The sequence below is a fragment of the Lepidochelys olivacea genome (assembly GCF_965140295.1).
Source record: "Lepidochelys olivacea isolate rLepOli2 genome assembly, chromosome: 17".
Taxonomy (NCBI): Eukaryota; Metazoa; Chordata; order Testudines; family Cheloniidae; genus Lepidochelys; species Lepidochelys olivacea.
In genome coordinates, this window is record NC_140427.1 from 3,476,263 (window position 1) to 3,496,755 (window position 20,493).

Consider the following 20,493-nt stretch of genomic DNA (forward strand, 5'->3'; position numbering starts at 1 on the left):
GATGCCTTGAGGGAGCCATTTGAGGCTGAAAGCCACCAGTAATGTCTGGTGCCCTGCACAGGAGTGAAGTGCAGTGGTTCCAATGTTAGTAGGAATCTGTGTTTGCTATGCTGACTTGCAGTGCCTGTTTCTTTCCTGGGCTAAGGTATCTTTTACTTTATGCAATACTAAAGAATGTTTTCAAAGCTAAAAAATCCATTTATTGAAAAGAAACACAACTGCTTGGGAAACAGAAAGGGCAAGGGGGTGGGGTGAGGAACGGTACAATCACAGATTTGCATATGTCTTGTTATCGTACTCAGCCTTCCAGTCTGGAGTGCTGTGCAATGAGTGCTGCACTTCAGGGTGGCTGTACTGCCTGGTGATGGGAGTTGAGTGCAGAGGGTGAGGGTCGTAGTTTTCAGGGCTAGGGGGTGAAGCTACAGGTGTTGGAGGTAGGTGGTGGCGGTAAGAACCCCGGATGTTGGGAAAAGTAGGTTGGAGGTGACATGGGGGCACAAGGGAAAGAGTTTTGGGACAAGGTCTGCAGGGGGGATGTCGAGCACAGTAGTGCTTCGCCTGCATGGCTACGAGTGTCTGGATCGAGTCCAGTTGGCGCTTCATTATGCTTATCAGCCAATCTGTGCTTTGCTGCCGAGCACCGCGCTTTTGTGCCTGCGCTCCTCATTCTGCTGGCGGATCCTCCTTTCACTGTCCTGCCACTCCTGCACTTTTCGATTTTCATTACTTGAATGCTGCATTACTTCATGCAACATGTCTTCCTTGCTTCTGCGTGGCCTCTTTCTGATTCTTTGGAGTTTTTCGGCCGGTGATAACATGGATGGCTGAGATCTCAAGGTTGCATCTGTAAAGGCAAAATGCAACACTTAACAGAGGCAGCATTGTTCACACCAGACAGAGCAATGATTCCCCCGTACTTAAGGGCAAGCACAGTCTACACAATAGCATAATTTGTCCATCCCAAAGCGAGCGCACATAACCCACAGGAGCCCCAAAATGGTGAGTAAGCACAGGGTCAAGCGTGACTGATTGTTTCATGGCTATACTGTCTTCTGGGTTTCTGTGCCTTGGGGAGAGTCAACAGCGGCAGGGGGCCCCTAGACTGAACACTGTCCCCACATTTTCCACAGGAGTTGGTCCTGGAAGATATCTCGCTGCTGACCTGGGAAGCAAGGGAGGGTCTTCTACTGCAATGCGGATTCCGCCCTGGCCCATATGCAGCTTGCCTCTGTGCAGCAATGGTCCCCCCACCCCTCACGGCACAGTGGCACGGACAAGTTAGCCTTACTGGGACAAGGACCACCGTGGCTCTCCCACGAAACCTGCGCAAGTGCATTGCCCAAGTTCTGGATGAGACCTTTGAAGAGATCACTGAGGCCGATTACTACAATGTGAGGGAGCACATCAACGCCCCATTCCACATCTAGGCATGCATGCAGCCCTAATCCTCCTCACCCCAAGAGCCCACACTGAATAACTTACTTCCCAAAACAAAAGTCGCTTACCAGGTACCTCCTCTGGTGTTCATCCTTCCCCAAGCACTGGCCACCGTGACTGGCTACCTTCCTCCTGGCTTGAGAACAGCTCCTGGCTGCATGCATCTAGGGATTCCGGAGTGTCTTCCTCCATCTCAACACCCTCGCTCCCGCTTTGCTGCTCCTCCTCCTCCTCCCGCCTTGTTGAACTGGGCTCTGAAGTGTCCATGGTGATACTCAGAGTGGAGGTGGGGTCAGCCCCAAGTATTGCGTCCAGCTCTTTGTAGAAACGGCAGTCACGGGGGCAGCACCGGAGCAGCTGTTTGCCTCACAGGCTTTGCGGTAGGCATTCCGCAGCTCCTTCACTTTAACCCTGCACTGCAGTGTGTCCCGGTCATGACCCCTTTCCATCACGTCCCTTGATATCTGCCCGAAGGTATCATAATTTCTACGGTTGGAGTGCAGCTGGGACTGGACAGCTTCCTCCCCACAAACACTGATGAGGTCCAGCACCTTGCCATTGCTCCATACTGGGGATCACCTGGTGCGTGGAGGCATGGTCACCTGGAAAGATTCGCTGAGAGCACTCCATGCCTGGCTGAGCAAACAGGAAGGGGATTTTCAAAATTCCCAGAGAATGTAAAGGGCGGGTCTGACGGTTGGTCACCTGAGGGCAGGGCAGTAGAGTTCAAAGTGATGACCAGAGTGGCTAGACCAGGCATTGTGGGACACTTCTGGAGGCCGATCAGCACGCACTAACAGACCAGGGCGTCCACACTAGCACCGTGGTGCTCCAGCGGGGGCGCACAAAATGTTATTTCATTCGTGGAGGTGGAGTAGTAGGAGCGGACTAGCCGCGGAGTCAGAGCACTCTACGTGCCTTGCCGTGTGGACGGGTAGTGAGCTAGTGCGCCCGGGGCTCCTTTAATGCGCTGTAACTTGCAAGTGTAGCCAAGCCCTAAGTCTTATGTCCAGTTGGTGTTTTCAGTGAACTTTGGGAGCCAGACCAAGCCAATGCTTGGTTTAATGTTGTCTGTGGTGGCCCCAGCAGATTCTGCCGACTGTAAGCTTTTGTAAAACGAAAGTGAAGCTTCCAGCCCTTCAGCATACAGCCTGCAGCAGGGCTGTCTTCCTGTGTGTGCAGTTGTATCGGAAACCACAGGCTAAACTGAGACCTGGTGTCAAAGGTGCCATCGGAGTCTTTGGGCCAAATTCAGTGATGAGGTACGTGGTAGTGTAAGCTGGCCAGAAAATGGCTGTACGTGGTAAAGTAGCATAACTGGCCCTGATTTGGCATTCAGTGGGTGAGCAAAGTGAATGTTAGTCCATTTGGGAGCAGGAAGTGTAATGAGGAAAAAAGTAATGGACGAGAGTATAAGATAAAGTGTGGGAATCTGGTTTTTTTTTTCAATTTATTAAATTATTTTTCAGTAACTGTACTTGGTTGTCCTCTTACTGCTGTCCCTAGCAGAAGTAGCCACCATGTTTCCTTGTGTGACCTGTCTCATTGTGCAGCTCACGTAAACAATCCATGATAAATTTTGGCTGGGCTAAAGCTACTACCTCTGATGATGGCAGGTCAGACTGAATGAAACAGACCCCTCCCTTTCTCTGGCAGCTGAATTCCAAATCTATGCAGGACACAGAAGTACTTGGTCCTCCATTAGTTATGCAATAAATTAATCAGTAATGCCTCCCAGATTACTATGCTGTTCTATCCAGGTTTTTACACTGCTCAACACCACAGTATATAAGCACCTCCCACTCGTGTATTAAGCAACATGACTAACATCTGTCACTTGTTTGGTCTTTCATTATTGTCCCAGGGAGAGAGGCATGTGCAATGGATTTTTTCTTGTTTTGGATTTTTTTAAATAATATAACACACCCGCGCACACACATACAGACATGTTGCTATATGTTTATATTAGAGACGCCTGCTCGAAGAAATGCACCTGGCACTTGAAGTGCGAGGTGCTGAGGTTTGGGATGGTCCTAAATTCCTATGGGAGTTCATTCCAGTCTTGGGTCGACCCCTGAGAAAGCTGTGTCTCCTGCACAGACGAGCTTTACCCTTATGGTAGAGAGTTCCATTGTGCCAGAGGAGCACAGTTGTCGACCACAGTCTTCATTCTAGCGCTTTAGGCAGTCTTATGGATATGCTGGGCAGAGGCCATGGAGCACCTTGAAGAGAGGGACTGAGACTTGGACCTTGATTTGTTATTCTATGGGATGCCAGTGTAGGGAGCGCAGGACAGAGCTGGTGTGCTCATTCTAGCCATGTGGCTGAGGAAATGTGCTTTTTCCATAAGGCCTTTCCAAGTGCATGATATAGGTGCATACACATTATTATTCCCATTTTACAGATGTGGAAAGTGGGGCATGAAGCACTGTGACTAAAACCAGTGACTGAGTCAGGAATAGAATCCAGTTCTTCTGACACTGTCCCCTGCTCTAACTGCTAGACCAGCCTACCTCCTCTCCCTCTACAGGCTTGTCTACACTTAAAATGCTGCTGTGGCACAGCTGCACCTCTGTAGCGCTGCAGTGTAGATACTACCTATGCCGATGGGAGGGATTCTCCCATTGGGGTGGGTATTCTTCCGTCGACCTAGCACGGTCTACGTGGGGACTTAGGTTGGCTTAAGTACACCACTTGGGGTTATGGATTTTTCACACCTGAGTAACATAGTTATGATGACCTAATTTTCTAGTGTAGACAAGGCCTAGTTTTAATATATTACTTTTTAAAGGTAGCTCTTACAACCCTGAACTCTGTACATTTCTACTCTTGCCAGCCAACACGGGTTTTTTTCTGTTTAAAGCCAATGAATATGAACTTGTTCCTGCAGAGCTTTGTGCTGTAATTTATCAACAGGGCTCTGAGGTACAGACGTCAAATAAATACCAGATTTCAAATTACGATAAGCAATTGTCTCATCTCCATGAATAGACATTAAACTCTGCTGAGAAATTGTCAATAATTCATTTTTAAAAATTAGACAAGTACAGGGACGCTTGGAGAGCTTCCTACGTGACAAATGATCCTGTGTGTTCTAGCAACCTTGTTAAATTTAAACTACAGCCCACTCTTATTTCTCAAACAGAAACTTATGATTATGCCCAAGACAAAAGTTTATTACTTAAAGATCTAGATCACCATCGGCTTTTAGTAAATTTATGGTAGGTACATGGATTACTGACTGACACAGCTGCAGTGGGATTTTACATAGACCAGTGGACAAGAACACACAACTCTTTGGACTTTAGATGAAACTGTAAGAACTGGTATCCGTGAATAACGTCTAGATACACCTATCCTCTCCCTTCACACATGCGCATTACCCAACATATTCACATTATTTAGGTCAGTATTGACCTATGTAGTATGCACCAAGGCTTGAAAAATTCACCATTGAGTGTAGACCCTTAGGTATAGATCACAGAAGTTAGAGATGGAAGAGAACTATTATGGCCCATCTGGTCTAGCCTCCTTCCTTTGTGAGATTGTTCTCTCCAGTATTTTTAGGGGTTTGCCCTGTTTTATTTCAAAATGTTTCAAGCAGTGGGGTTTCCACCCCTCCCCTTGGGAGCTTATTCCACAGCTGGGCCAAATCCTGAAGCCTTTACTCAATTCTTAGAAATATCCAACTGGAAGTCACTTGGAATAAAGATTTCAGGATTGGCCCCTCAATAGGTTGCTTGTCATTGGATAGTCATTGCCCAGCCCCTGTTTTATTCCTTATGGTCAGTGTGCCACTGTTTTTGGCTTTAATTCTGTCAATAATTTCCCAATGCCCCTCCTCAGATATTTGTGTTTTTCCAGACTCATCCCAGCCAGGTGCTAAGCGATAGGTGTATACCTTTCCAACAGCCATGCAGCACCTGTTCTTCAGTGTAATGTGACACTGCAAGTATGTTGGATTTGAGTCCTTCCTTCTTCTTACTTGAGTCAGATATGTGTATGCACCCTAGCTATGCTATTGCCTTCCTGTCTGTAATTGTCAGTAGTGGGCTGTGATATTCATAAGTACCTATTAACATAGGTGCATGCAAGTTCTGCCTGAGACTCTAAGGCTAGCCCCTCTCCATTCATCTCAGTATAATCTAGAAAATAATTTCACATTTCACTCCTCAGAGGCTGACATGATCATTCCTGTTAATTCAGACTTTCCAATAAATTGACAGTGTGGTGTAAAAGTCACTCCCTGATTGCCTCTGGTCATCACACAGCCTCTTCACTAATTGTGTGCTAGCCTCATTTTATTTTGTGGGATCCTTTGCTTTCTGGTCCAGATTCAATCACCCAGATGTTCAGAAACTCCTTTATCTTATTTTTATACAAAGGGCGTCCTTTATTCAAACAAACACACTGCGGTCATTGTTCTCAGCTGGGAACTACTGAACAGCAGTTCACCTGTTTCCTATGTAGTCTACCATTAATCTACCAACCTCTGTGCTGATTTAATGTAACATCATTCTTTGAGGGGAAAATAAATCCATGCAAAAGTTGTTTCCTGGTCACTAGCCTTGCATTGATTAGGGTCATGCTGGAGGACAAAGAGCCAGTGAGGAAGTTAGGCTGAATGGGCAAATCCTTTCATTTTTATCCCGTTGGAGTTCAGTGGAATGAAAAATCAGCTTAGCCAGAGTATCTGGAAGGTTTTGCTCTGGTGTTTGATCTGTTTGGTGGGGGGAGGAGAGTAGTTCTTCCAGGAACCCCATTTCCGCCCCACCCACTTTCCTGTCGCTACCTGTAAAGGCCCCACAAGGCTGAGAAGGCTTCCGGACAAACCCCCGTCCATACTGCTCTCTCCCCAAGCAGTCTGTCATACTAGAACACAGTGTCCCAGAGGCCTGGGCATTGCCTAGTCTCAGCACCCTTGGGGAGTGACAGACCCAAGGGTATCGTAGACACAGGTGTCCCGTGGGGGACAGCCATTTGCTCTTTATTAAGCCACATGGACTTCACACAAACTGGCCGTTTGGTTCAACTTAACCTTTGAACCTTTGATCACAGGACCCTGGCTCTTGATCAGAACAAATTCTGTAGAAGACTCTGAAAAAAGGTGCACACACAGTGCATTGGGTGCAGCTCTGTTAGAAGCTGAACATAAGAAAGCTGGTCAGGAGGCGAACAGGATGTCTTAGAAGAAAAGTAGAGCTGGGCCATGTAGAGTAGGTGAAGCTTTTAAAGTTTCCATCAGGGACACAAACGAGTCCCTCCAACATGGGTGTTCTTCTCAAATCTGCCTTCAATGTGAAGTTTGTTAAAATATAAAAGTTATCTTATAAAAACTAACCCCTCTGGCAGGGCCAGTACTGCTGGCTTCATGCTCAAGGTTAGTGACGCTCTGATCTAGAGGTCAGATGGTCCAAGCCCTGAAGCAACAGTAAACAAGGGACAACATCCAGCAGACAAAAGCAAACAAGAGAAGGGAGACACACAAACAGGGTGTAGCATACAATGCTTCCATTCTCATTTTTTCCATAGAAATTCATTTAATTCCTTTTGTTATGAAGATGCAGCTGTGTATGGTGCACAGGTTGAGCTCACTGGGCAAAGTCTACCCAAAACAAAGAAATTGCCTTTTTATTTAATTTCCTTTTGTGGTTTGCTGTGGCCCACTGGTGGCTCTCAAATCCCCTGGATGCTGCAGCCAAGACTAAATACTGTGTTGTCCACCACTCCGTTACTTTGCCCTATGGTAGTGCCGGTGCAAGAACAGGGGTAGTAGCTGCAAGGATGTAATTATTCCATGGGGAAACATGGAGAGGACAAATACAAGAGGGAGAAAATTAGAAACCAACAGAGGGTCTTCTCCTCCTCCCATTGGAGTCAGTGGCAAAGCCCATGATAGATAAATGGAGGACTTATAGGTAGTTTTCAGAAGCCCTCAGAGTTGGCCTGACTGCTCCTGCTAAGGTCAGTAAGCATAGTTAAGCCAACACTGGGTGCATTTGAAAATCCCACCTCTGGGTACATCTATGCTGCAAAACAACATCTTCGGCGGCGAGTCTCAGAGCCCAAGTCAGCTGACTCGGGCTCACGCTATGGAGCTAAATATCGGAGTGTAGACATTCCTGCTCAGAAGGGAGCACAGGCTCTGAGACCAGCCCCCCTCACCAGGTTTCAGAACCTGGGGTCCATCCTGAGAAGTTACATCTACACTGTTTTTAGCCCCGTAGCATGAGCCCAAGTCAGTTGACCCAGGCTCTGAGACTCTCTGCTGTGGATGTTTTTTTTGCAGTGTAGACGTACCCTCACTCTCCAGTGCTCTCAGCAGAGCACTAAATACACTTGACAGAGCAGCCGCAAAACTCTGATTCACTGAAAATGTTATAAAAGTGGGAACAATCTTAATTCTGGGGCAAAACCTTCCTACTGAATGACAAAAGCCTTGCCCCATTGTGGCCAGCTGTTCATGCCCTCAGTCACTGAGGCTCCCTAGCTATGAACAATCCTTTGCATTCAATGTCTGTGATTTGGAATGCCTGTAAATGTCACTTCTTGGACAGAAGCCTTTGGCTGAAATCAGGCTGCTTGACTGAACTCTTCCTACACCCCCACCCCTACAGCGATTTGATCCAGGAACCCTTTCCAACATGTGATTTATATCTTGATCCATCACGGTGGTTGGCAGCACCAACAAGGAGCTCTCTGGGATAAAGGACAGAGAAGGTCCGGGGAGGGGGTGTCTCCTGGCATAGGCTCCAGTGGGCTCCAGGGAATGTGCTAATTTTCACTCCATTACAGCCCTTTATCTCAGCCTTGCAACCTTGAGCTCAGAGACATTATCAGCTACAGTCAGAAAGCTAGAGTTAACCATTTAAATGCCAAATGGCTCTGATCATCAGCCCTGAAGTTATTAATAAACAATAAGATATAACCTGTTTTTATTGTTCAAAAGGTCACTGTGCTTGAGCATAAGCTTTCGTGAGCTACTTATACTAAACAATTTCTTGGCTGGGAGTACTTTTCCCAGACCTGAAGAACAGCTCTGTCTAGCTCCAAAGCTTGTCTCTCTCGCCAACAGAAAAGTTGGTCCACCTTATTGTCTCTTTAATGTCTGTCTCAAGTTTCTCTGTCTGCAAAATGAGGCTAATACTAGTTTGGGGGGTTGTGAGAATTAGTTAGTTACAAACTGTGTGTGCATCAGCTTTGCTGTCTTTGCTGCTGGCAGGTGATATGATGCCGGAAAAAATTCCTCTTAGTTGCAGGGCATGAATGGCCCGCTTCATGGGGCTCTGGTAAATGGAGAGAAGCATAGCTGCCTGCAAAATGTGCTCACTTTAATCAGTTCAGCATGCACAGGGTTAATTTCTCTATGCCTTCAGATTGTTTTGTTTTCAGAGATTCTGAACCATTGCCTCCAGCTGTTGATTTTCATTGAACTCGGGTGACCTTTGTCTGTCCAATCTAGTTAAAACCTGCTCCATTGCCCAGAGCCTCTTCAGAGAAAGCTCAGTAAAACCAAGCACAGCTGCTGGGATACTAACATCCTTTTAAACATTGTCATTTCCAGTTGCCATGTTTCCTTCCTGACCTCTTACGGGTTGGAGCTCACCTGGTGTTTTCACAGGATACTTTTCTCTGTCTCCACTTTTCTACATCAGTTTTTAGAGAACTGCCATTACAAAGTCTGGTGAATGAAGAAGGAACAAACTGCTGTGGGCAGCAAAAAATCCCACTTAGCCGAACGCACAACTTGAATATTAGGTTTCAGAGTAACAGCCGTGTTAGTCTGTATTCGCAAAAAGAAAAGGAGGACTTGTGGCACCTTAGAGACTAACCAATTTATTTGAGCATGAGCTTTCGTGAGCTACAGCTCACTTCCTCAGATGCATATCGTGGAAACTGCAGCAGGCTTTATATATACACAGAGAATATGAAACAATACCTCCTCCCACCCCACTGTCCTGCTGGTAATAGCTTATCTAAAGTGATCATCAGGTGGGCCATTTCCAGCACAAATCCATTGTGTAAAGAGTTGTCACTTTGGATGGGCTATCACCAGCAGGAGAGTGAATTTGTGGGGGGGGGGGGGTGGAGGGTGAGAAAACCTGGATTTGTGCTGGAAATGGCCCACCTGATGATCACTTTAGATAAGCTATTACCAGCAGGACAGTGGGGTGGGAGGAGGTATTGTTTCATATTCTCTGTGTATATATAAAGCCTGCTGCAGTTTCCACGGTATGCATCCGATGAAGTGAGCTGTAGCTCACGAAAGCTCATGCTCTAATAAATTGGTTAGTCTCGAAGGTGCCACAAGTCCTCCTTTTCTTTTAACTTGAATATTAGTATCCTCAAATGCACCATTCAAGCTACTGAAACAATTTTCCACTGTTGGTAACACCAGTGCAGCTCCAATGAGGGTAGCAAGAATGAGAACACTCATGGAGAAAAAGCTACCAATGCTGTTGGTACTTTTAACACCATATTATTTAAATCAGCTCTGAACAGGGCTAAGCAGCACAGTGGTGAAAATGCTGGCAGCCAGTCTATAGGGCTCCCCTTTTTGCCACTACCAGTGTTAACAGCGGTGGGGAAATTTTGCCAAAAGTCCCATAGTATAGACACAGTCTAAAAGCTTGACCTTGGAAATGCGCTGAGCTGTGTGCTGAGGAGACACTTTTCCGTTGCTCTGATGCAGATGTTATCATCCCTGTCGTCTTGGGAACCGTCAAAGAGACAAGTGTACTGGGAAATGGGACTTCTACGCTCAGCAACAAACAGCTGGGACCATTCTGAATCCAAATCATTGTGTCAGTGCGAAAAGGTTATGCATTCACTTGGCTGCTAAGCTGCCTCAAGGCAATAATCAAACTATTACCGGACAGGAAGAGTGAAAGAAGGGTTTAACGGATCCTCATGGGTCTTTAGCAGCCTTAGGGTATATTATTGCTAATGAAAAATTATTATATGTACTATTAAAGTAGTGAACACCAACAGTGTGCGTGGCACCTGACAGTACATAATGACTGGGGATCATATTCTGCTCAGTTACATCACAGTAAATATGGAATAATTCTGTTGACTTTAGTAGAGTGACTTCTGGATTTACGGCAGTGTTACTGAGACCAGTGTTTGGCCCATGATCTCTGCCCCAAGGAACTCACAATCTAAAATACACAGATAGAGTAGTTAGACACAGTGCAGATACAAAGCACACGAAGGTAATGGGGTCAGAGAAGAATTTGATCTATTACTTTTAATATGTAATTCATCAGTAGATTTTATTGGAAAGGCTTTCTGGGTAAATTGTGTTTTAAGGAAGTATTTGAGTAAAGAGAGGTTGGACGTTTTCTTTCTGTGCGGGGGGTGGAAACTCTGATGGAAGGGAGCAGAAAGCAAGAATCACTGAACAAATAGACGTTGATCAAAGAAAATAGGTGGTGGTGGTGCTGAAATCTAATTTAAAACCAATAACAAGTTAAACTCTTAACGAAGTGGGGAAACTATTGACCAAACTGCCGTGCTTCCCTTCCAGCCCTACCAATATACCAGTGTTCCTTGTTCAACCCTGGGAAACTTGCAGTGCTTAGTTCGGATGGTTTTCTTCAGTTGATAAAATTAACTTGCTTCCAATCTCGGAGAAGATGAGATCTGTCCTTCAGCATATTATGGATACAGCAGGGAGCCATGACGTGACTGATTGTGTTTTTCATTTCCAGGGACCTTCCAGACGATCCAACTGTTGACTGGGACACACATCTCCTCTCTACTTTTGTGCTAAAGCACATAGAAACCAACAACATCAACCTGGTAATGTGCAACTTTCTACAGCAAAGGGATTTTGCCCACAACATTCTATGCTATCACTATTCCAGATTCTTTGCTCCCTTTTAAAAAGGTTTATTTTTTGTAGAGTTTTGCTTAGAATTTTACTATTGGAGGCTCCTTGGGGCAGGTGGGGAGGGGAAAGGAGATGGTGTCTACCCTGTTTTGAATCAGGTACATTACAATCTTTACCCATTGCTGTAATTCAGCCCTACAAGGCACCTTTATGTGGTCATTTTCCCAACCTTCTCTAAGAAGTCAGCAGCCTTCACTGAAATTCATTGTCAAACAAACTCAAAAACTCGGGGCAAAGCTCCTTTGAAACTGGTAAGTTTCACCATAAATGAGCACCAGGTTCATTAATTTAGGGAGCCTGCAATGCAGCCCAAAATTAGGCTTGCATCTTGCGATTTCAAGTTTATGTGTGAGCATTTGTGCAGCTTTTGTGTCTATTCCTCTGAAGATTCCAGAAACTCTCCCATGCCTCTTTTATAGGTAAAACAAAATCAGACTAACCCTCTTCCAAATACTTTAACACCTCCAAAGAGACCAAAACAAATAAAACAGCCTTATAAAATAAAATGGGAAAGGATGACACTGTAGGTTAATGGATGGATCTTTCACCTCCGGAGACCTCAGGTCAATTCCCGACTGTTACACAAGTGAAATGAGCTTGGAGAGGTCTTACCCTAGTCACTAGTGGATGTTTGTTTACATTTTAAAAGCAGTTTGTCACAGCTGATAGTCTTCATCTATGAAAAACCCAGGATTGTCTGAGAGTCAGGGTTTGAGATATGTTGGCAGAATTCTGTGTTGGGACCCAGGACTGGAATCCCAGGGGGATCGCTGGTCAGGACTCAAGTGCATTGGAAGATCTGTGTGGGAGCCCAGGACTGAAACAGTAGGGTTTCTACAGAACAGGATTAAAGCACTATGTAGTGAGGAAATATGCACAAAACCCCTCTCTACTAAGTGTGGCTGTAGTCTGGCATGATAGTCCCTGTGGTGTGGTGGCTGCCCCACACAGGCAGGAGCAGGGTTAAGGCAGCCGTGGAGAGGCTGCGCAGCATCCAGCCAATCAGGAAAGGGTTTATTGAGAGAGCCAATCAGGAGAAGGCTTGCTGGAGCAGCCCATATATAAAGGGCTGCTCAGCAGAGTAAGAGGCAGTCTCTCCCTGGAGGGCAAGGGGTAAGGACTGTCTGCTGGCCAAGGAGCACTGGAGATACTGCAGTGCTGGGCAGGGTAGCAGAGCAGTAAGGGAGCTCTTGGCTGACCTTGGCTAGACTGAGGCCCTGAAGCAAGGGCAGGAAGATGCTAGGGCTATGGGGGAAAGTAGGCGGGGGAAATAGGAGGAGAGGCAGAAAGTGGCTGCCAGCTATAGGGTCCCTGGGCAGGGACCCAGAGTAGCAGGTGGGCCTGGGTTTCCCCCTCCTTTACCCCTACTTGCCAATGAGGAGATTGGCCTAAATCCAGACTGCAGTTTGCCCCGGAAGCCAGGGGCTAGATTAGAGACTGCAGTTGCTGCTGAGGCAAGTGAAAGAAGTTGTCCCCCAAATTGGGGAGACAGCAGGCTGGGGCACAGCCGGAGGGCTGGGTCCCGAAGATATCATGGTGGAGAAAATGGAAGTAACGGCAAGTGAGACACCGCTAGTAAAAGGCGCCCTGGTGGTCCAAGAGAGCTTATTCCCAGCACGACCAGCAGGAGATGCCGCAGCGATGGGTCGACACTGTTACAGTCCCTCATGCTTCTTTAGCACCAAACTCACAAAATATTGAAAACAAACCCCACGGCAATATACAAGACAACAAAGGAGGGCAGAGACTGTGAATCAGAGTCACTCTGAGTCTTGTAACACAGGAACTGAAAGCTCTTTAGCAAGAGACAGCTCATGCTTCCAACTCTGTATTGATTCTGAGGCTAATTATCCATGAAATTCATTGGTGTGCACAGGGAAGTCAGATGCAGCTTTCCTACAGTCATTCAGTGTATTTCGGCCCTGTGAATAGTCAGGAGTTTTAATATGATATGAAAGCTCTTAACACAAGAGGACTTGGATTGCATGTTCTTGACTCTCTTGGGCAGCAGCGCAAACCCTTTGAAGTCCCAGTAGAAATCCTGAATCCACTAAAACTTCTCCTGAATAACGAGGAAGGGTTGGAGCGCTGTCTCAGAGGAAACGAAACGCAAGTTTTGTGTGGTGCGGAGGGCATAGGAGGCTTAAGTCTTGCAGTTATGTAGTGTGAGTTGAAAAATGACGTGCATTGGTTTCAAAGCATGAAACATGAACATCACAAGTGCCCTTCATGCTGTGCAGCTAGCATGGCATGTAGCCTTGTTAATGATGAAAGCAATGGACCCTGACAACCTGGATCCATGGCTTTTGGGACCCACTGCATCCCTCTATCTGGACGTGTTCAAACAGTTCACTGAACTGCTCTGAGCTTGGTCTGTGTAAATGGAGGAGATTTGTTTCCCAGACAAATGAATCTTTGTCACTGCCATAGAGGGCCACCTTGGAAACTTGCCAGGTGCCAGTGGCATCAGATTTGCATCTAGATTTACATAATTTTAAACCCCCAGATAAATGCCAGTGGCCCAGATAGTCGCTGGTTCTTGTAACTTCCCTAAATCAGAAGTAGGAGTAGAGTTTGCCAACAATGAAAACAAGCGGTTGATTAGTTTAGTTGAGCACCTACAACTTGGGTGTCTTCTACATTGTAAAACTCTGTGGTGTGGGCTACAGGTAGCTCTTGTCCACACATTGGGGGTGTTATACCAATAAAATAAAAACCAGCAGGATCTTATTAAAGGGGAAAAGGCAAAATGCCACATTTATTGTGAATACAGAAAGAATCATAGTAAGCAGTTAGTTATAGCTATAACATTCCATTCAATCTCATATTTATTCACACATTCATTCATACACACACACACACACACACACACACACACAGGTTCTGCAAGGTTGTTATCATAGTTACCAGCCTTAGAGTTGCTCATGCCAAGCCACTGGACAGGTGGCCTGGACATGAGGAGGGAGCAGGGTGTTGTCAGATGCTCATCTGATGCTCCTGGAAGTTGGTTTGCAGAATCAGACCCCAAACTTCTTACTTTCTAGAGTCCATTTTTATAGGAATTTCTTCCTATGCCAGTCTATGGGAATTGCTTCATCATGCTGTTGCTGAATCGATCAGCAGATGGCACATTCCTGACGGCTCCGTGCTGCCAGATGTTATCTTGTTCTTTGGTTCTCCCATTCTTGAGGCTGTTGGGTGGATTCCAGTCTGCCCTCCGGGGGTCCTCTAGTTATTTCCACTTGACGCTTTCTTCAGCCGATGGACACTGGATTCTTAGGCTGGCACCTCCCTGATCATTCAGTTATTATCCACACCAAGCATCCATCCACATACATCCTCTATCTCTATTTTAATCACAATTGTTAACAAAGCGAGATGAGTACAACAAAAGGGCAGGAAGTCTCTGGGTGCTGTTTCTGTTGTTACAGAGTATTGCTTTGAGTCTCTCCCTGTGTGAGTAGTTGTTGTTACAAAGAATTGCTTTGAGAACAGACTCTGTCTTAGAATGTCTAACACAATTAGCAGCTTGCAAGTTTCACACATAGAGGGAGAGAAACACTACCAAAAACCAAGAGACCTCTTAATTAGTAATACCCTGGAATTTAAACTATGGGGAATCAAACTCATTTGTGATTTTAATACAGAACTTCTTTAATATGATCCAACAGGGGGCCCTCCTGTCCAGAGACTAGGGCCCTGGCCTTGACGGGCAAAAACATTGGGTGTTTCAGCCACGTTGGCTTGGCTGACTTACCTTACCATGACTGAAAAGCCTGGTTGAGTTACAGGCTAACATGGCTACACTCAGTTGACTTAACATGACTGAAAAACACACACCCTTTTGCCCATTAAGACAGGCACCAGACCTTACCCCAGCTCTTCTCCAGAATTGTTGCACAGAGAACTATATCTCGTATTTACAGAACTCCTGTGTCATTTGGCCATGGGGAGACATGCTAGAGTTTCAGCATGTCTGAAAGGAGGGATTGTGGGAGAGGGAGTCACACTATGTTCTGTGTATTTCTGTTCTATTACATAGTTACTCATTTCCCCAATTGCCCTGGAAGTCAGCGAGTAACTCAATCTCTTTGAGAGCTACAGGGACATGTGTCATCCTAGCTCAACATTAAATAGTGGAGACACAGAAATTAAAGGTTGGTGAACTCAAAGCCAAAACTAATTTATAAACTTTGGAAATAATTTCCTGCCTGCTAGATTTCTAAGTAAAAGCCAGTAGTGCAGGGAGTATCAGCCAAAGCCAGTCTGTCTCGATCTGGATTAGAAAGTACCTAGTGTATGTACCGCATGTTACATGCTATTGCTTGGGCCTCAGACAACCTCTAGATGATGCAATGCCTGTTAGTCAGGATCTCAGGCAATAGTGTTATTGGAGGCTTGGTGAAAGCAGAAATGGGATGAGGAGCTAGCATTCAGATTGTGCTGGGGCAGAGCTAGAGCTGGGTTCAAAGGTACCAGAATCTTATGAGTTACTCTCCACTTGGGACTGGTGGAAATCTCTCAACTTCAACTGCTCTAGAAAGATTCCCATCATCTTGGGCCACCTCCAAACCAGCCAGGCCCCCTCTAGTTTTGGAATTCAAACTCTGGACGTTGGGTTCAGATCTGGGGTTTTGAATCAGAATCCCCCAGCTCCTGAAATTTAAGAGACTCAAATTTGATATTCTAGTGTAGAAAGGACTTTATATGGCTTTGCAGGACACTGGGAACATAATGCAGCATGCACAGTTTGAATGCGCCTCTTGCAAGAATCTCTGCCATCCCTGCTTTCTCCCACCTTTCTTTGTGCTGTAGTTTTATCAGGTGTGCTTGAGGCAGGCAAAAGAATGAAAGGTCCTGTGGGCTTTCCTAAAGAGCTGGCACTCACTCAGACATCTGCAGCTCCAGTCCAGCCAGCACTGCGATGCAGACTGTGGTTTGATTTTGGCCCAATAGCCCATTATTTTAAATTATAGTTTCTCTTGTTTAACAGCATGTGGGAGGGGGCCAAAGTGCTCTCCAAATCCAGCTGGATGTCTTCCAAAAACCTGCCCCACAAAGGACCAAAGAGGAGACCGCATAGGGTGTAATTTCTAATGACCTTTCCAAGCCCGTAAAAATTATATGTGGAGGAAATGGGGCTATAAAAGCAGGTTGCTCCTACAGTGTTTTCTTGGATGGCCCACTTCCTCAGAAAGAACAGAGAATCTGCTCCACAGAAAGGAAAATATCTATCCCGTCGGTCTCCTTGAGCAGAGGTGAGCTGCATTTTAAAATATTAGGCGGTGCCAGCAACTGTCAGGAGACCCAGTGTTTTTCTTCTCCAGTGTGCTTGATTTGCAGAGGAAGCTCAGAGTCTAGAGCTCTTAGCTCTTCTTCTGGTAATTGAGCAGATTTCCTCTGTGCTCCCCGCCCCCTCCGGAAGGGATTTCTGGTTCCTTGTTTATGTTGGCTGCATTGCTGGCTTCCACCAGTGAAAGTTCCATCTCCTAGATACCAAGATCATCTGGAAAAAGAAAACCCATCAGCACCAACAGCCACAGCTCCCTTTTCAGAACAGATGTGGAGAAGGAAACCCCCAAAGATTCCACTGAACAAGAATATTTCCTGTTCCAGCCTCTTGATCACAGAAATAGTCACACCCGTGTTCCAGCCCAGGCAGAATCAAGATGTGCAGGTTGTTCTATCTTATCCTGATTGATTGCTTGCTTTCGTCATCAGCAGGTTGGGTTATGTTTTTAAACCAAACATGTAACTGGTGCTGTCAGGGTTCCCTCCCTACTCTGAACTTTAGGGTACAGATGTGGGGACCCACTTGAAAGACCCCCTAAGCTTATTTCTACCAGCTTAGGTTAAAACTTCCCCAAGGCACAAATTCTTTGCCCTTGGAGGGTACACCGTCACCACCAAGTGATTTAACAAAGAATCAGGGAAAGGACCACTTGGAGTTCCTATTCCCCCCAAATATCCCTCAAAGCCCTTACATCCCCTTTCCTGGGGAGGCTTGAGAATAATATCCTAACCAGTTGGTTACAAAGTGGTCACAGACCCAAACCCCTGGGTCTTACGACAATAGATGAATCAATCAGGTTCTTAAAAGAAGGATTTTATTTTTAAAAAAAGGTAAAAATCACCTCTGTAAAATCAGGATGGAAAATAACTTTACAGGGTAACAAAAGATTCAAAAACACAGCAGAACTTCTTCTAGGCTTAGTTTCAAAGTTACAAAAAACAGGAATAAACCTCCCTCCAGCAAAGAAAAAATTCACAAGCAGAACAAAAGATAATCTAACACACCTTGCCTGGCTTTTACTTACAATTTTTGTAATATGAGAGACTTTTGGATGGTTTATAGGAGAAGGAGTTTTCTGATCTGATGCTTCTCCGCTTCCCAAGAGAACACACAAAACAAAGCCTTCCCACCCACCCCAAGATTTGAAAGTATCTTCTTTCCCCATTGGTCCTTTTGGTCAGGTGCCAACCAGGTTATTTGAGCTTCTGAACCCTTTAAAGGTAAGGAGGAATTCTAGGCTACCCTTAGCTGTATGGTTATGACCGATGCACTGTGTGGAAGGAGCAAAAGTTCCTCTGTGAAAGTTATCTCCAGCATGTGAAACACAAACTGGGAAGTCAGATTATAAAATAAATTCCCAAGGGCCAGGGAATGCATTGAAATGTGATTGCGGCGTACTTTCAGAATACTAGCAGTAATGAATACAGCAACCAGACTATATGAAATCAGTGGCCTGTGTGATAGACCCTAAACACTACGGACAGATGAGATGTCACTGCCAATCATAAGCTGCATGTCAGCAGTGAATGAAGTGATACCTGTGAATACAGGGCCAACATTTCAAAGGTAATCACCTAAGTTATACAGGTAAAATGTATACCCATATGCCTTTCTCCTACAAGACAGGTCACTGGATGAGTACAATGAATAACTGCACACACATCTGCATGCTTGTAGGCACAGTAGATTCACATACAAATATCTTGGGCATGAGTTAAGCAACATCATTTGGAAATCAATCCCGTACAGTCTGTCTAGCACATTCAGATACTATCCCAATTTAAGCTATTTGTTATTTTAATTATGTACGGTAGACAGAGATTCTTATCTCTCCCCCATCCCCCCAGTATCTGAGCACCTTCCAGTAGCACATTTTGGCGATGTCTACACTGCACAGCTTTTAACGACCTGGCTGTGTTACCACAGCCGTGCCGCTAGAAGTCACGCAGCGTCGCTGCTGTTTGTCGGCTCTCCTGCCGCCAAAAAACTTCTACCCCCAACGAACGGCGTTCACGTTGTCAGCAGGTAAACGCTCCTGCCAACAACGCACGGGTCACACCGGCATTTGTGGCGGCAAAACTTGTGTCTTTCGGGGGAGGGGGTTAACACCTCTGAAAGACAAAAGTTTTGTCGTTCAATTGCCAGGGGAGACATAGCCTAAGTGACGTGACTAACAGTTGTCAGGGGTGGCTTATTCTCTCATCCTCTCCCCAGAGGAAGATGCGTGCATGCAGTGAAGTATGTTTTGTTTTGGTAGGTTTTTTAAAGTACATGCTGCTCTGTGCGTCTGTAAATATGTCCTGTCTTAGGGCCAGATTCTCCCACTCTGACTTATGTGGAGTAGCACCTTGCTACTCCCATTAAAATCATTGGGACTAATTGTGACCTAAGGAATGTATGACTTGGTGTAAAGGTGAATTTAGACTGTTAGTTCTTTGGAGCAAGGACAGTGTCTTATCTCTGGTGTATAGAGCTCCATGTGAATTCATTGCACTGTCTGGTGTTCTATCGTAACTCGATCAGCTCTCTGCCTTAGGGCCTGAGTGTGTGACATACTGTATGAGCTGAAATCCAGGAGGATCAGGCAAGCTCAGTACCTCACAGAACCATGCTTGTAGTGGGAATAGCCTCTCAAAAAGATGCCAAGTACAGAAAAAGGGGCAGTACTGAGTTATGCAAATTTACTCGGTGTGAAAGAGATACCAAGGAAACAACTCGTAATGTCTGGCAAAAACCAGTGGGGCTTCCACCAGACACGTTCTAAAGAGTCAAATAATGACCAATTAATTCTCCTGCTGGGTAGCCAAACTCATTGCACCAAATTACAGCTGCTGAGCAAAATGAAAAGTGTAACTGGGGACTCTCATAGGGTGGAGAACCTTTACAAAGGCTTGTCCAGTGCCCGTGTTTTCTGGATCTTTCTCAGGGTATGTCTTCACGACCCACGCCGCGGCAGCGCTTTAATGTGGCTTGTGTAGTCGCAGCCCCCGTCTCCCAGCGCTGTAAAAACCGCCCCCCCACCCCCGAGGGGAGCACGGCTCCCAATGCTGGTGCACTGTCTACATTGGCACTTCACAGCGCTGAAACTTGCTGCGCTCAGGGGGTGTTTTTTTCACACCCCGAGCGAGAAAGTTTCAGCGCTGTGAAGTGCCAGTGTAGACAAGGCCTGAGTTTGTCTTTGACTGTTGTTCACAAAGCACCTTCTGTGTTTGAAAGGGATGCCTGGGCTGCTCTTCCTGTAGGGTGGGTGGCGCAGCAGGTTGCAAAGCAGGTGGGGAGACTGTTTGATCTTCCCTCAACCTTTTACCCAGTGCTTTGGGCGTTGCCTGTGAAACTGAGTTGGAGAAAGGAACAGTTGTGAGTAAGCAAGGCTGTGGCATTTCCTCCCAGTACTAAAGGGACAGAACAGGCTGGGCAAGGAAGGAGACACTAGGGAGGTGTTGATTTCTTTGCAGCCCACAGACCACACTACCTTTGAATAATGAAATAAAACCTTTCCCTGTGCAGACAAATAATAGTATATTGTTCCAACCTGACCAAGAGCCTGCCTTAGCCAAACACAGGACACTGTTAGCTGGTTGGTTAAAATAACATATTCCAGAAACAGGCTGTTTTTTCACAGTGTGATCCTGAAGTGCCTTCCCATTACAGGCACAAAAGTGATTTATGGAGCCTGCTGTTCCTGCCTGAGTGATAATGTCATGGTCTAGGGCCTAACAAAGCACAGTCTTGCCCTGCAGTTCACATGCACCCCAGTAATCTGTCAACTCCAGGAGAAAGGGACTTGTATAGTAGATTCTCCTGGATCCAGTAACCAGGAGTTTATGAGAGAGAACTTCTTCAGAGTAACTGTGAGGTCTGATTATTA

At 45.8% G+C, this 20,493-nt stretch overlaps 1 protein-coding gene across 1 annotated transcript in view; it reads left to right on the plus strand.

The window, feature by feature from the left end:
- PIGL (phosphatidylinositol glycan anchor biosynthesis class L) overlaps nt 1-20,493 on the plus strand; it is an 86,715-nt gene that overhangs the window by 48,041 nt on the left and 18,181 nt on the right. The window contains exon 3 of the mRNA XM_084650761.1: nt 11,151-11,241. Coding sequence (XP_084506887.1) covers nt 11,151-11,241 — 91 coding nt within the window. The remainder of the gene's footprint in view (nt 1-11,150; nt 11,242-20,493) is intronic.